At 56.4% G+C, this 14,743-nt stretch overlaps 1 protein-coding gene across 2 annotated transcripts; it reads left to right on the top strand.

Annotated features, from left to right (window-relative positions):
• The first annotated feature begins 406 nt into the window (after positions 1-406).
• Positions 407-13,800, top strand: ITIH1 (inter-alpha-trypsin inhibitor heavy chain 1). 2 transcript variants are annotated; one of them, XM_065885514.1, is made up of 22 exons: positions 407-544; positions 782-802; positions 1,048-1,214; positions 1,640-1,744; positions 2,058-2,220; positions 2,782-2,895; positions 4,098-4,223; positions 4,308-4,424; positions 5,130-5,298; positions 5,387-5,512; positions 6,453-6,634; positions 6,893-7,078; positions 8,116-8,255; positions 8,844-8,998; positions 9,096-9,110; positions 9,554-9,574; positions 10,038-10,118; positions 10,229-10,342; positions 11,380-11,581; positions 12,501-12,673; positions 13,263-13,374; positions 13,530-13,800. In XM_065885514.1, the coding sequence occupies exons 1-22, from the start codon at positions 431-433 to the stop codon at positions 13,657-13,659; spliced, it is 2,733 nt and encodes a 910-aa protein (XP_065741586.1). In that variant the 5' UTR covers positions 407-430; the 3' UTR covers positions 13,660-13,800. The 2 variants fall into 2 exon arrangements, with proteins under 2 accessions (XP_065741586.1, XP_065741587.1); XM_065885515.1 differs by lacking the exon at positions 782-802 and having other exon boundaries at positions 415-544; positions 8,119-8,255.
• The last annotated feature ends 943 nt before the right edge of the window (positions 13,801-14,743 follow it).

Raw genomic sequence — 14,743 nt, 5'->3', positions numbered from 1 at the left:
CGCTTTGTAAGCCACCGTATCTGCCTCCCTGGCCATAGCGTGACTGTCTGAAAAGTTTGCTAATGCTTAAAGAATTTTGAAAGGAACACCTAATGAAGTTGAGAAATCCATTTTTAACTGTGGCTTCTTGATGCCTGCCCCAGTGTCGCTGATGCTGGCCCTGTGCCACGGAGCCGGGATTAAATGAGCTGTCTGGGTCTTCACAATTCACGCCAGCTGAGTGTAGCTCTAACCAAGTGGCACAGTCTGAGTCTGGTCAGGAGTTTGCACAGCTGGGAGTCCCCCTAAAGAGAAAGCTTTCACTGTCTATTTCTCATCCCTCAAATTGTAATATTTGCCTTCACCTTGTCTAATGTTTAATCCATGTTTATCCAGCATGTTATTGATTAGTGGTCTGAGTGAAGTGACAGGCAGCAGGAGCCTTGAGACCATGCACGGCACGATGGGGCTTCGGGGGCTGCTCTGTGTGTGCCTGGCGTCCCTGCTCACCCTGCAGGCCATGCCCGCTCAGGGTTCACCCACACGCAGTCCCAAAGGCGGCAAGGTATGTGAGTAAACCCCTGGACCAGAAACAGGCAGCTGAACCTGGAAGGGGCTACAGAGACCAGGGCTCTCCCCACCCACCTCGACCTCCTCTGAATGGAGAGGACTTCCCAGCAGCATGGGGGAAATGAGGCCAAGGCGTTGAGGACACAGGCTGTGTTCCACTCCCGTCCCTTAACAGATAGACCCTGGTCCCCTGAGTGCTCGCACTCACACTTGTGCCGGTTTTGTTTTACAGAAGCGACCGGCTTTGGACACAGTAAGTGAGGATCTCAGCACAGCGGTCTGTGGTGGGCCTTTATTACAATCTGTTTCCCCTGGGCTTCGAGGTGTGCCCCTGGGCAGAGGGACTCCCGTCTCCTCCAAATGGGGGCTCGCCCACCCCCCCTCATGCCCCACGGCAAGGCCTCAGGCATAGAGAACAGCACCTGTGTCAGAGCTGGGTGCCGAGGTCTCCCGTGGCTGAGCCCCCATCCCAGCCACCTCCCGCACGTCCCACTTTAGGCTGTCGATGGCGTGGTCATCCAGAGTTTGAAAGTCAACTGCAAAGTCACCTCTCGCTTTTCCCACTGTGTCATCACCAGCCAAGTGGTCAACAACGCCGACGAAGCCAAGGAAGTGGCCTTTGATGTGGAAATCCCCAGGACGGCCTTCATCAGCGACTTTGCCATGTGCGTGCCCGCCTGGTTCACCAAGCCCAGCCCGAAACCATGGCTCTGAGTGGCCCAACAGTGCAGCCCATCCCCTCGTCCCCAAGGGCCACAGGCCAGCCCCAGCTCTGAAGGACTGAAAAGCCCTTTAGGTCTGCTCTGGGCTCCCATCTTAGACAGCAAACTAGAGCCTCTGACAGTGTGTTTTCAGCCTAGAGCCCAAGGAGCACAGGCTGGCACCCACAGTTTCTTGCTGGACTCTGTGGCCGTGGATGCCCACCTCCTTGAGCAGCTCTGGGGGCAGTGGAAGGCCAGCAGGAGATGCCCTCTCACAAGTGCTCACCTGGACAGGGCCTCCTTAGTGCCTGGGCTGGGAGCACCTCCAATATGAAGGCCCTGTGTGGTTGGGGAGGGGCACCTCCCTGAGGGCATCTTCCTCCCTGTAGCACAGCAGGTGAAAATGCATTCCTCGGAGACATAAAGGACAAAGTGACTGCATGGAAGCAGTACCGGAAAGCGGCCATCTCAGGAGAGAACGCCGGCCTTGTCAGGTGAGCTCTGGGTGCTGCCCTGGTGCTGCCCTCCCCTGCCAGGATGCATGCCTTGGGTGGAGGGCAGCCCAGGCTGATGGGAAGGGAGCAAACTGCCCAGATCCACTGCTGGCACAGGTGCACTGGACGAGGCCTCTGGAGAAGTGGGGCTCTGACCCTGGCCAGCCAGCTAAGACAAGAGTGATGGTCAAGGAAAGCTGGGAGCAGCACGAAAATAAGAGAAACTGACTCTGAGGGCCATGCTTTAGGTGACAAGGACCTCCATATCACTTACTATTTGTCTGTTTGTTGTTGCCACTGGTGGCACATCCAGGGCCTCAGGGAGAACGATGGAGCAGTTTGCCATCCAGGTCGCCATCGGTCCCCGGAGCAAGGCCACGTTCCGGCTGACCTACGAGGAGGTGCTGAGGCGAAAGCTTATGCAGTATGACATTGTCATCAAGGTCAAGCCCAAGCAGCTGGTGCAGCATTTTGAGGTAGATCGCTGGTGACCACGTGCAGGGGCAAGGTCTCAGGAGCTGGGCTCCTGCCTCTCCCTCTCTGAGGCTCTGAGCGCTGGTTCGGCACCCACCGTGTGCAGCCCTGGGCCTGAGCACACAGGGAGGCGACTCACTCCTCAGGGTGGGCTCTGATGGCTGTTCGTGGGCAGGGAGCTCCCTGAACCCTCCAACCTCCTCCTTCTTCTGAGTCTTGGCTTGCTCATCTGTCAAATGGGGGTTTTGTGTGTCCCAGAACTGCCACAAGGATCATGAGAGATATTGAATGTCCAGGGAGTTTGTAAACCAGTTAGTACTGGGCAGCCTGAGGGGCTGTAATTGTTACTGGCACCTTAGTGGTGACCGAGTTGAGGGGCTCAGGCATGCACACTTTCATATGGCCAATATTTTTGGAGTGCCTACAACATGCCAGGCCCTGTGCTGAGAGCTGGGTGGGTGCTGCACACAGTAGGTGGTCAGGATATACGTTGGCTCTTGGCTGAGACTTGATGATGGCTCCCAAATGGGAGCCTTGGTACAGGAACTGCTTCAATGCCACAGATCGACGTGGACATCTTTGAGCCTCGGGGGATCAGCAAGCTGGATGCCCAGGCCTCCTTCCTCCCCAAGGAACTGGCCGCCCAACTCATCAAGAAGTCCTTCTCAGGAAAAGAGGTGCGTGGGATGGCTGAGCCCTCAGAGACTTCTCAGCATGGCTGCAGACAAGGGCTGCAAGCCACCCTAGGGGAGAGAGAGAGAGGAACGTTGCACTCCTGATTCTCAGAGCCGCTTGGCAAAAGCCTGTGTGCTGAGGCTGGGGAGGGTACCTACAACGGCTGCCTGGTCTGGGGTGAGTTGCTGGCTTGCTTAAGCCTCAGTTTCCTCTTTGCCTGTCTCATCCCAACAGGAAAGCATTCATGGAAATATAGGGCACATGTGCAAACCTCAGGATTCCAAGCCCCAGTGTTCTTGGAAACATGATGAAGTTTGGAAAGGCCTTTGGCCTACCCAGCCACTTGCCACTTGTCACTTCCCACCTGTCTGTGGGAATCCCAGAAGCCCCCTGCTTGCCCCTACCCCAGGTCCTGAGGAGTGTGGCATATGAGTGGGTGATACCCAGCTAGTGCCCTGCTTCCTAACTTGCCCTCAACTGGAGCCAGGAGCAAACTGTTTATTCCCCACCCACCTTTGGTAGTGAGTCCGTAACAATTCACTTAAAAGAAATGTCTCCTACAGTTTTGAAGGGGTTCCTTTGAAACAAAATATGATACCCCAGAGTGTTAGCAAACATGCTTGCTTTCAGTAGGGGACCAAGGGGATGGTCTTTGTCTTCCTAATAACTTTCAAAAAAATTTTTAATGAGCATATTTTGCTTTTATAACAAACAAAAAGTAAAAAGAAAAGCATCTTTAAAGAAAATGTGGAAAGTACAAAAGTGTAGAAATGTATCGAGTACAAACCACCACCAATTTCCCGGAACACCAGCACCAAGTCCAAACAGACCACAGCTCCCACTCTGGGAGCTCTTCCTTCTCTTTGTCTATCCAGGCAGGTTTCATTTTCTAGCACAGTGTTGCTTTTTTCACTAGACAGTGTGAGTTGACCGATGCTTCTCATGCTGCTATTATTTTGTTTTTATTGTGTATCCAAAGTGATGATACTTATAGAAAATCCCAATGATTCAGAAGCATGTGAGCAAAGAAACAGGTCTTCTCTCCTACCACCCACAGGTATGTATTCTCAGCAGCAGGGCGAGGGGCCCGCTAGACTCATTCCTATGCCTGTGCACCACACACACACTCACACACACACACACACACACACACCTTACGTTGTCATTGCAAACCAGTAATGCCTCACACCTTCAATGGTTCCAGGGTCATGTGCTTTTCCATCCCACGGTGGGCCAGCAGCAATCCTGCCCCACATGCTCTATGACCTTGCTGAATGGGGACTTCAAGGTGACCTACGATGTCAATCGGGACAAGGCCTGTGACCTCCTGGTGAGCTGGAAGTTTCTTGCCCAGGACTCAGAGGGTGGGCAGGGTGCTTGAGAGAGAGGCCTCACTTGTCCCCTTGTGTTTCAGGTCGCTGATAACCACTTTGCCCACTTCTTTGCTCCCCAAAACCTGACAAAACTGAACAAGAATGTGGTTTTTGTGATTGACATCAGCTCCTCCATGGAAGGCCAGAAAGTGAAGCAGGTAAACTGTGGCTCTAACCAGTTGGCCAGCAGGAGCTTCTTTAGCCCCATCACCCATCCCACCCTGGTTTTGCCTCCAGAGTCTGGGTTTGGGACTTCTGCTCCTGGTCAGAGGCAGGGTAATTTAACAGGATATCCCAGTGGTCAGGGGCTCTGGAATCAGCCACTTTCTCACTGTGCAACCGTGGGCAAATGCATTCACTTCTCCTCAATGACAAAAATGGGAGTAAAATGCAGTGCCCATACGGTTGTGGGGTTTACCAATGGGGGATGCTTGGAAGATGAGACCTGTACCCTAGGCATGCAGGGATGATTACAGCGCTCCCGGGAGATGGCTTGCAGCAGGGCACAGCCCACTCCCACCGCGCTCTGGGTGTCCTGTCCATAGCGCAGTGAAAGCATGGCTGGACAATCAGAGTTTTAGAAACTCAGCCCCCTGGGGTCCTCTGTCTTAATCCTGACCCCCTTGAACTCCTGGTCATTTCCCCTCCCCATACTGGGTCCCTTTGCCTTCTCCATCCCCCTCAAGACATCCCAGAGCTCAGTAGGATGCTCCTCTCCTGGCACCACCTGGCTGTCCTGTCCATCCCCTTCTGCTTGCCCACCATGTACCTCTACCCTGTGGATCTCTGAACTGGGTATCTGGAGATGACAGAAGGCATTATCCTGGGGCCCTGCCCCTCCACTGACTGTCCTGTCCTTACAGACCAAGGAGGCGCTCCTTAAAATCCTGGGGGACTTGCGGCCAGGGGACTACTTCGACCTGGTCCTCTTTGGGTCTGCAGTGCAGTCCTGGAGGGGCTCGCTGGTGCAGGCATCTGCCGCCAATCTGGACGCAGCTCGGAACTTTGTGCAGCACTTCTCTCTGGCTGGGTGTAAGGGCAGGGGTCTGGGGCCACCTCGATGTCACCTCTGTCCCCTCAGATTCAGGGCATACACTGATCTGCTTTCTCTTTTTTGCAGCTACAAACCTGAATGGAGGTTTGCTCCAGGGAATTGAGATTTTGAACAAAGCTCAGGGAAGCCTCCCAGAGCTCAGCAACCACGCCTCTATTCTCATCATGCTGACAGATGGCGAGCCCACAGAAGGTAAACGCCCCGAGGGCTACCTTGGGAAGTGGTGATCTCTTCATTACCAAAGGCATTCAAGCTGAACTTGGAAATACAACCAATGGGGATGCTGTCAGGGGGCAGAAAGGCTAAGGGCAAAGCCAAGCACTGGTTTAAAAGCAGAGTTCAGACCACAGAGTCTGAAGGAGCTCCAAGGTGTTCTGTCCTGAATTGGGAAGCTGGGGAAGTTTCTGCATGACACGGGGTTGCACAGGGCCCAGGAGGATGGGCAGGACCCTAGGCTGAGTTTAATGAACTATGGATTCAGCACTGACTGAGTGCCAAGCACAGGACTAGGGACCAAGGAGAGACACTAAGAGAACAAGACACATCTTTGCCCTTAAGGAGCCCAGGGTCCACTGGGGGAGGCAGCCCCAGGAGCACATGCTCTGTCAAGGGCCCTGAAGGGTGCCAGAAGGCCGAAGGAGCACAGACGAGGGGCACCTGGCCCAGGCAGGGTCTCAGAAGGCGTCTTGGAAGAGGTGACCCCTGAGCTCAATCTGGAAGGAGGGGAGGAGAAGCAGGAAGGGATCCCTGGCAGAAGGGGCAGCTTGAGCAAAACAAGGTTTGTGCACTGGCAGGGCCTGCCTGGGAAGTGTAGGCATATGCAGAGTAGGTGAAACAGGGTGGAAGGGTCAGCAGGACCTCACAGGCCATGCGAGGAGCCGTGAGTTTAGAGCAGAATCAGATCTGCTCATGGTGGATCCATGTAGATGGGCAAAGTCTTCGAGGAGCTCTGTGAGTAGCTGTTGCAGTCACCCAGGTGAGCCAGCAAGAGGCGTTGCCTCAAGATGCCAGTGGGGACTGGAGATGGTCTGAGATGGGAGTCTTGGCCCCGAGGGAGGGTGCCCCAAAGTCCCCTTGTGCCCCACACACCTGTGAGCCAGCATCCCGTCCCTACCTGGCTGTGTGGCTGCAGGGGTGACGGATCATACCCAAATCCTCAAGAACGTCCGAGATGCCATCAGGGGCAAGTTCCCACTCTACAACTTGGGCTTCGGCCATGATGTGAACTTGAAATTCCTGGAGGTCATGTCCCTGGAGAACAACGGACGTGTCCAGAGAATCTACGAGGACCACGATGCCACCCAGCAGCTGCAGGTCTCCTCCTCCCCCTGCTCCCAAAGTCACGCCATGGGGAGCATGGCCTTGGCAGCCACGTACCCATCAGCCCAGAGCAGATAAAGCTCTGGTGTGGGGTTCGAATTAGCTGTGTGACCTCAAACCAGTTACTTAAGCCCTGAGCCTTCAATTCCTTCTATAAAGTAGGGATCCCGACACCCCACTTTGTGAGTGGGTTTCCTGTTGGATGCCTAGGACGACCCACCAGCTCTGAGGCTGCACCCCTCATCCCCACAGGGCTTCTACGAGCAGGTAGCCAACCCTCTGCTGAGGGATGTGGAGTTGCTGTACCCCTGGGATGCCGTCTCGGCCCTGACCCAGCACCACCATAAACAGTACTACGAAGGCTCGGAGATCATAGTGGCCGGGCGCATCGCTGATCACAAACTGAGCAGCTTCAAGGCGGATGTGCAAGCCTATGGGGTAAACAGAGGGCTGCGGAGGGTGGAGAGGCACCCAGAGACTCCAAACCTACACTGCTCCCCACCCCTGTGCCCCCAGCAGCCTCTCTTTCCCCAGAGTGGTGCCTCATCCCAGCAGGCCACACACACCCCAGGGCTGAGCATTCTTCCAATGAAGGCATCCAGAGGGCAGGCTAGAGTGGGGCCAACATGGCCTTGATTAGCTGTAGTCCCTTGTATCCAACTGGTCCACCTGTTATTCCTCACATCATTCCTCCCAAAGCGTGAGAGTGTGAGAGGCCAGCCTCTTTCTTCTCAAGTGACCACTGTTTCCTGAGCACCTACTGTACATGCAGCTTTGTACCACGGTGCAGTGCCCGTGTGTACGTGCATGCTGCAGTGTGTGTGTGGGGGGGTGTCGCAGAGACCTGGACTCTAGCCGTGAAGTGTAGTTGAGGGTTCAGGACTCGGGCTTAGAGTGAGGAAAGCTGAGCTAGACCCTGGCTGCAGTTGGGTGACGTTGATCAAATGGGTCCAGTTCTCTAGGCCTTTCTGTACCGTGGGGGTAACAATGTACTACAGAGTTGTGTGGAGTAAACGAAATAATCCACATGATAGGCTTATACAGTGCCTGGTACATGGGAGGCCCTTGGGAAGAGGTGCCCCTGTTACTGTAGCTGGGGAGAGAAGGCGCATTTGTGAGCTGTGGCAAGCTGAATGGTGCACGGGGCCGCGGTGGGCATCCGGAGGAGCGGGGCGTGGTGGAAACAGCTACATGGTGGATCGGCTGGGTGCCTGCTGGCATCCCCCAGAGAGAGTAACTCCATGAGGGCAGGGCCTGATCCTCCATCCCTGGGATCCCCAGGGCCTGGCCCAACTTGGCTAACAGAGGGTGCTTAGCAACTTTTGTGGAAGGAACGGATGGAAGAGGACGAGGAGAGCAGGCTCAGGAAAGGCAGGGGGTAGCATGCTCAGAACGGAGCTGCAGAGACCAGACAACATCGGGCTCCCCCAGAACCCCTCATGGCGCACAACCTCTCTCTCCCTCGCCTCCCTCAGGAGGGCCAAGAATTCAAGACGACCTGCCTGGTGGACGAGGAAGAGATGAAGAAACTGCTCCGAGAGCGGGGCCACATGCTGGAGAACCACGTCGAACGCCTGTGGGCCTACCTCACCATCCAGGAGCTGCTGGCCAAGCGGTACCAGCCCTGTGGCTGCCTGGGGGGTGGAGGGGCATGACCACCCCAGAGCACGCCCCCCGCCCTGGGCCTTTGGACTACAGAGGGGCGGTTCTAGGCCTTGGAGGTTGCAAGCAGGTCAGATTTACTGGCCTCTGACTTTGCTCGCTGAGTTAATATCAACCAGGCAGTCAGTAGTGTGGTCAGGGCCCGCTGGGGGCACAGGGCAGCCCCTTTTGCCCCCACTGAGCCGCTGCGGGGGAGGCTTCCCTTTACTGCGGGGCTGCTGTGTCCAGACACACTCATTTAATTCTCACAACGTGCCGAGCAAACCGAGGTTCAGAGAGGTTAGACCACTTGCCAGGATCTCACAGCTATTGAATTCTCTGTGTATTTCTGAGGCACATCCCCCAGCCCTGCCAGACCTCCAGGTTTTCTCTGAGGGAGGCCTTTAAATCATGAGGTCCTTGAAGACAGCTCCTGGGCAGGGGCACTGCAGGGGCCTTGTAAACATTTGCTGAAAGAGTGAACAAAGGAAGGGAAGGACGAGGGAGTGCAAGTCCATTGTCATCCAAGCTGCGGGCTTAGAGCCGGGTGTCTGTCTGGCAGGATGAAGTTGGAGGGGGCAGAGAAGGCCAACGTGTCAGCCAAGGCCCTGAAGATGTCGCTGGCCTATCAGTTTGTGACCCCGCTGACCTCCATGACCATCAGGGGCATGGCGGACCAAGACGGCCTGGAGCCCCTCATTGACAAGGCCCTGGAGGGTATGGGCTGGCAGAGGGGAGGCTGTGGGCATGGGGAGGCTTCTGAGAGCTGAAAATCTCCTGGGCGTTAATTCTCTTTCCTTTCTCTCCTTTCCAGATTCTCTGCCCTTGGGTGAGTTTTTAAGTCACGTTGATTTCCGCAAGGGGCTCCGGGTGGCTGGGCAAGGGGCACGTGCTCCAGCCGCCAGGCACACAGCACCCACTCCCCCTGCTCTGCTCCACCCTTTCTTGGTCTCTTCCTTCCCCAAGATGCCCTTCCCTACTTTGTTGCAAACTAGTTGCTGCCTCCTGTGTGCTCGGGGAGTTCTCGCTCAGCCTGAACCCCTCCACTCCCCGGACTCCTTAGGGGTCCTACGTGTGAGCATCCATCTACCAGGAGGGCTGGGACCCCCAGGAAGAGGGCTGGGACCCCCAGGAAGAGGGCTGGGACCCCCAGGAGGAGGGCGGGCCCAGGCCTGATTGGCCTCCGGGCCCAGCTGCACTTGGGGAATGAGGCGCGTGCCTTTCGTGTGGAGTGGGGAGAGTGACGCTGTCCTCTACTGTTGTCCTCTACAGAGATGGTGGGACCCAGAAAGAGTAAGTGGCAGCCATCCTGATGACGCAGGTCTCTACCCTCTACTCCACACATGGCCACCTCTCAGGCTGTGCATTCAGTCCTGAGCAAAGCCTGGGTCATCACCTATCTGCCTGATGAGGAAATGATAGCCTAAGGTTTTCTTCCTCTGCTCCAGCGTTCCTCGCTGCCTCTCACTGGGAACCGTCAGAACGCTCCCCCTGACCTGGCCTGGCCTCCCCACCCCTATGCCACCAGCACCTCCCAGTTCCCAGGAAAGGAGACCGAGAGGGGGTCACGCCACTGTGCTGGGCCAAATTTCCATTCCCACATCCCGAGAGGCGTCAAAGGCTCTGTGTCCACTCCGGCCCCTGTGGCCTCAGGCCAGCCCGCCTGGGTGGGAGGGGCCTCAGAAAAGGAGGCAGCAGCTCCAGGGAAGGCGCAGCTGCTTTCCTTCTAAGCGCTGTTCACTCTCTTGCCCGTCAGCCTTCGTGCTGCTGGCCTCGCAGCCTTCTCCGACGCGCCCTAGCTCCGAGGTCCAGCAGTTGCCAAACCAAGTGACTGGCGGTGAGTCCTTGGGAGGGTCTGAGGGACACACCTGCCTGACTGAACCCTTCTCCCCAGCCGGCCCCATGTGCCTAATACTCAATCTAATAGACTCCATGCTGTGCCCCCAGTGGACACTGACCCCCACTTCCTCATCCACGTGCCCCAGAAAGAGGACACTCTGTGCTTCAATATCAACGAGGAGCCTGGTGTGGTCCTGAGCCTGGTGCAGGACCCTGACACAGGTACGGGTGACATTATGCCCTCTGCCAGAGAGGGTGGGGCCTGGGCTCCTCTGTCCTCAACGTTCAGCCATGATCAGGAAGGACAGTGGCTGTGGCCTCCACTCCCCTCACCCTGTGTACCCGCCACCTGGCTGGGCTCAGCTGGCCTCCTTCATGCCCCATCTGCCTGCCTGGGCCCTATACAGGGCCTGCTTCATGGGCATGTGACCTGTGCAGGTGCACAGGACCCTGCCCTTGGAAGGACTCCATGCTTGATTGAATGTTCTGCTGTTGCATCTTGAAATTCTTAACAAGTTTTGAATGAGGGGCCCCTCGTTTTCATTTTGTACTGAATCCTATAAATGATGCAGTGGCCCTGCCACACCTCCCTCCCCCATCCCCCGCATGGCTGCAGGGGTCTTGGAGCCCACCTCCCCAGCAGGGCTCAGGTGATGGGAACAACGCCCTCTCCATCTATCGGCCACTTCTCCCACCCTCCCAGTCCAGTCAGGCCATCTGCTAATATTTGTTGAGCACATCCTAAGGTCTGGGGACACAGTGGGAACCGAAACAAAGTCCTTGCTCTCGTGGAGTTTAGGGAAGGGAGATAAACAGGTGAACAAATTCTTAGCTGACAATTTCCGAGCATGAGACGTGCTGTGTTGGGATAGTGAAGACGGGGAGGGGGCTTTTGGCTGCTCAGTTCAGACGAGGCTTCTGTGGAGAGGCCCACCTGCAGCACCTACTGTGACCTGCCCTGTGTCAGGGCCTGGGTCCACAGAGAAGGAGCAGGCCCAAGGCCTGTCCTCGGGGAGGTGACACCTCCTTCAGGGCCCAGAACCGAGGGCTAAGTCTCAAGAGAGTTAGTGTGGCGGGAGGGAAGGGAGGCGGTGCTGCGAGCGGCCTGCACCTGTCCTGAAGGCCCCTCCCCTTGGGTGGTGAGGCCCTCAGAGCCCAAAGAGGGTGGGCATTGGGGGCGGCAGGAGCAAGGACCGGCTGGTGGGGTTCTAGGGAGAGCGGGGCCGCCCTGACCCGGATGGCCCCTCACCCCACTGCAGGCTTCTCAGTGAATGGCCAGCTCATCGGCAATGAGGCCAGTGGCCCTGGGAAGCACGAGGGCACATACTTCGGGCGGCTGGGGATCGCAAACCCCGCAACAGGCTTCCAGCTGGAAGTGACTCCTCAGAACATTACACTGAACCCTGGCTCTGGCGGACCCATATTCTCCTGGAGGGACCAGGCCTCACTGCGGCAGAATGAGTAACCAGGCTGGGGCCGAGGCCTGGGAGGGGAGGCGGGGGTGGGTGTGGTGAAGACCAAGGCGCGAAGCCCCAGAGCCAGCTCTGCTGCCTGAGCCTGCTGGGCCCTCATTCCCCGAGCTGTGTCAGCGTGTGACGTCCATGTGGCCTCCGCGTAGGCTGTGCAGACACATCGGGCCCCGTGGGCCATTCCCCACCCCTGACTCCCAATTTCCCTGGATTGCTGGACACGTGCTCCGGGCCCAGCTGCCTAGATGCCTGTGCTCCCGTGGCACCCTCACCCTGCAGTCCACCCCTGTCTCCACCAAACCAAGCCGACTCTTCCTCCCAGGCCCAGCGCATTGGCCACCTCTTCCCTGAAGCCATCCTAGTCCCTTCCTCTGCTGAACTCCAGCGTTCTCTAGGTTTCTCTTTCAGCCCCTGTCTTGGTATGCCTTGTTTACTGTTTGTTCCTTCCTTCACTCATTCACTCGTTCGAGAAACTGCTGAGCACCAGAGCCCAATGCTGGGCAGCAGAGCTATAGGAAGAGGTGGGCAGAGTCCGGCATGGAGGACACAGATGATAAGTGGGAGTCAAAGAACACAGACTCATAATAGACAGGCTGGAGTCCAAGTCCTGGCTCTGCCACTCACCAGCTGTGTGACCTTGAGCAAGTTTTTTAACCTCTCTGAGCCTCAGTCCTCACAGGATCAGAGTGGGAACTGAATGATGCAGTTTGCGTGGAGGGCTTAGCACAGAGCCTAGCACATTGTAAGGGCTCCATACACAATAGCAACAAGTGGGAAGGAGCATGGAGCAGGTAACCGTCAACCCCCTGCGGGGAGAGGGGTTCATAAGAGCTGGGTCTCAAGGACAAGAGCAGCTGAATGGAGGGGGTGCAGTGCAGCCGCACCTGCCCTCATGGCACCTGGCCCCACAGGGTGGTGGTGACCATCAACAGGAAGAGGAACCTGGTGGTGTCCGTGGAGGATGGGGGCACCTTCGAGGTCGTCCTGCACCGGGTATGGAAGGGGAGTGCCATCTGCCAGGACTTCCTGGGCTTCTACGTGCTGGATAGTCACCGGATGTCGGCACGGACACACGGGCTGCTGGGTACGGCTGGCTAGGCTGGCAGAGCTGTGGGGTGGGGTGTTGAAACCAGAGGACTTACCCTGGGTGAGCTTTGCAGCGGGTCACCAGGATAGGCCCACCTCCAACATGGCCTACAAGGCTCAGAGTTCCAAAGAGGGTCCCGGTGAAGGCTTGTCCCACAGAAAGGCTGCAATCAAACACAATGAATTTAAAGGTTAAGTGAGCCTGGGAGCGAGTAAGGAGAGGTCCGATTAGCAAATGGAAAGGTCCAGTGGACACCCAGAGACCTCCTGAGTGGGATGGGTCATCGGCCACACTGCTTCTCCTTGTGGCCTTCCTGCAGACCATTCTCTACCCCTCACCCCTCTCTCCCCAGCCAGATTCCTTTGGAATTGGTCCAAAAAGACAGGAGGTACAACCACCAGGCAATATATCTGCTTCTTTATAGCAAGTGAACTAAAGGTGGCTTTTGATGCCAACATTTATAGAAACAGTCAAGCCCTTGAAAAACAATTGTTTAGGCAACTCTCTAAGCCTCCAGTGAGCACCTACTGAGTACAAGGCAGCAAGGCCCCCGATGGTAACTGCTGTCTCCCATATGCCTTTCCAGGACAATTCTTCCACCCCTTTGATTATAAAGTGTTCGACCTCCACCCAGGCTCTGACCCCACAAAGACAGACGCCACAATGGTGGTGAAGAAACGCTGGCTGACGGTCACCAGGTGGGTGGGCTGCTCTCCCAGCATCTCTGCCCTTGGCCTTCCCCATCGTTGCTCCAGGCCTTCCTCCAGGTGTCACAGGGTTGAGGTGGGCTTCCTGGGGCGGTGCAGCCCTGCCAGCTCCAAAAGGTGACCCCAGCTGGCTTGTGTCTCCTCAGGGGCTTGCAAAAAGACTACAGCAAAGACCCCCGGCATGGGGCTGAGGTGACCTGCTGGTTCATCCACAACAACGGGGATGGGCTGATCGACGGTGTTCACACTGACTATATCGTCCCCGACATCTTCTGAGCCCCCAGCCAGCACACCAATCCTCCCCTGGGACCATGGCAGAGGAGGAGCCTGACCTGCTGCCCAGGCCACACCTCCCTGTCCAAGCTGGTCTCCTATGTCGAAGCACTCATGACTTCCATTAAAGAGAGGCTATGTCCAGCCCAGGCTGGCTGCTTTGTGGGAGGGGGGTGTGGCAGGGAGGCAACCCAAGATGTTGCTTCTCAGAAGGGCTCAGGAGTCACAGCAGACCAGGAGGCTGGGCGGGAGCCGGCACCAACTCTGCCCCCACCCCACCCTGTTCTCTGCAGCTGCCTGGCCCCGTGCCCTCTGAGTGTGCTGGGTGTCCCGTGCACACAGCCTCCCCTACAGGTCCAGAGACCAAAGGACACTCTGGCAGCACGTATAGGAACAACCCGTAACAGCTGCAGCTGCCCCAGTGCTTCTTGTAGCCAGGAACTGTTCTAAGTGCCTTTGTTGAGTTAATTAAATGTATACTCTCAACAGCCCTGGGGGATACTTTTATCATGACTACTTTCAGCTGAGGTTAGGTAATTTGTCCAAAATCACTCATCTTTTAAGTGGCAGAGCTGGGATTTGAACCCATGCTATCTGGAGTCAGCATCTATGTGCTTAACCACCCCATGTAAATATTCCCATCAGGCTGGGTGGCTGATGGCCAAAGCCTGCTGGGATTTGGTTCCGGATATCCCAAAGTATCACTTAACACGAACATGTGAAAGAAATATATGAAATATATATGGACTTGGGGTCCTGAAGAAGTCCTGCCAGGAGCTGAGGGTCACCTGTTGGGGTCAGGGCCTCAGGAGGCAGTTCCCAGGCCTCCATCCTCCACTGGATTTCCCAGCTGGGGGTTTGGAACCTCTCAGAGCAGGCATATTTCCCCAAAGCAGAGACGGCCACTGCCCAGAAGCTGTGATTTCAGGGGCCAGGAAGAGCAGTCCACTGACTTCTCACACTGATGCCTGATACCCCTTCAGAATGCCTTCCCTGGGCCTTGTCTAGGGGCCCAGTTAAAATGTGACATTACAGGGTGTGTGGAGATGAACTTGTACTTTGGGGAGCCACTGGCCCTTTTGGCGAA

This window comes from Phocoena phocoena, chromosome 10 (genome assembly GCF_963924675.1).
Source record: "Phocoena phocoena chromosome 10, mPhoPho1.1, whole genome shotgun sequence".
Taxonomy (NCBI): Eukaryota; Metazoa; Chordata; class Mammalia; order Artiodactyla; family Phocoenidae; genus Phocoena; species Phocoena phocoena.
Note: the sequence above shows the minus strand (reverse complement) of the source record. Positions and strands in the feature narration are given on the sequence as shown.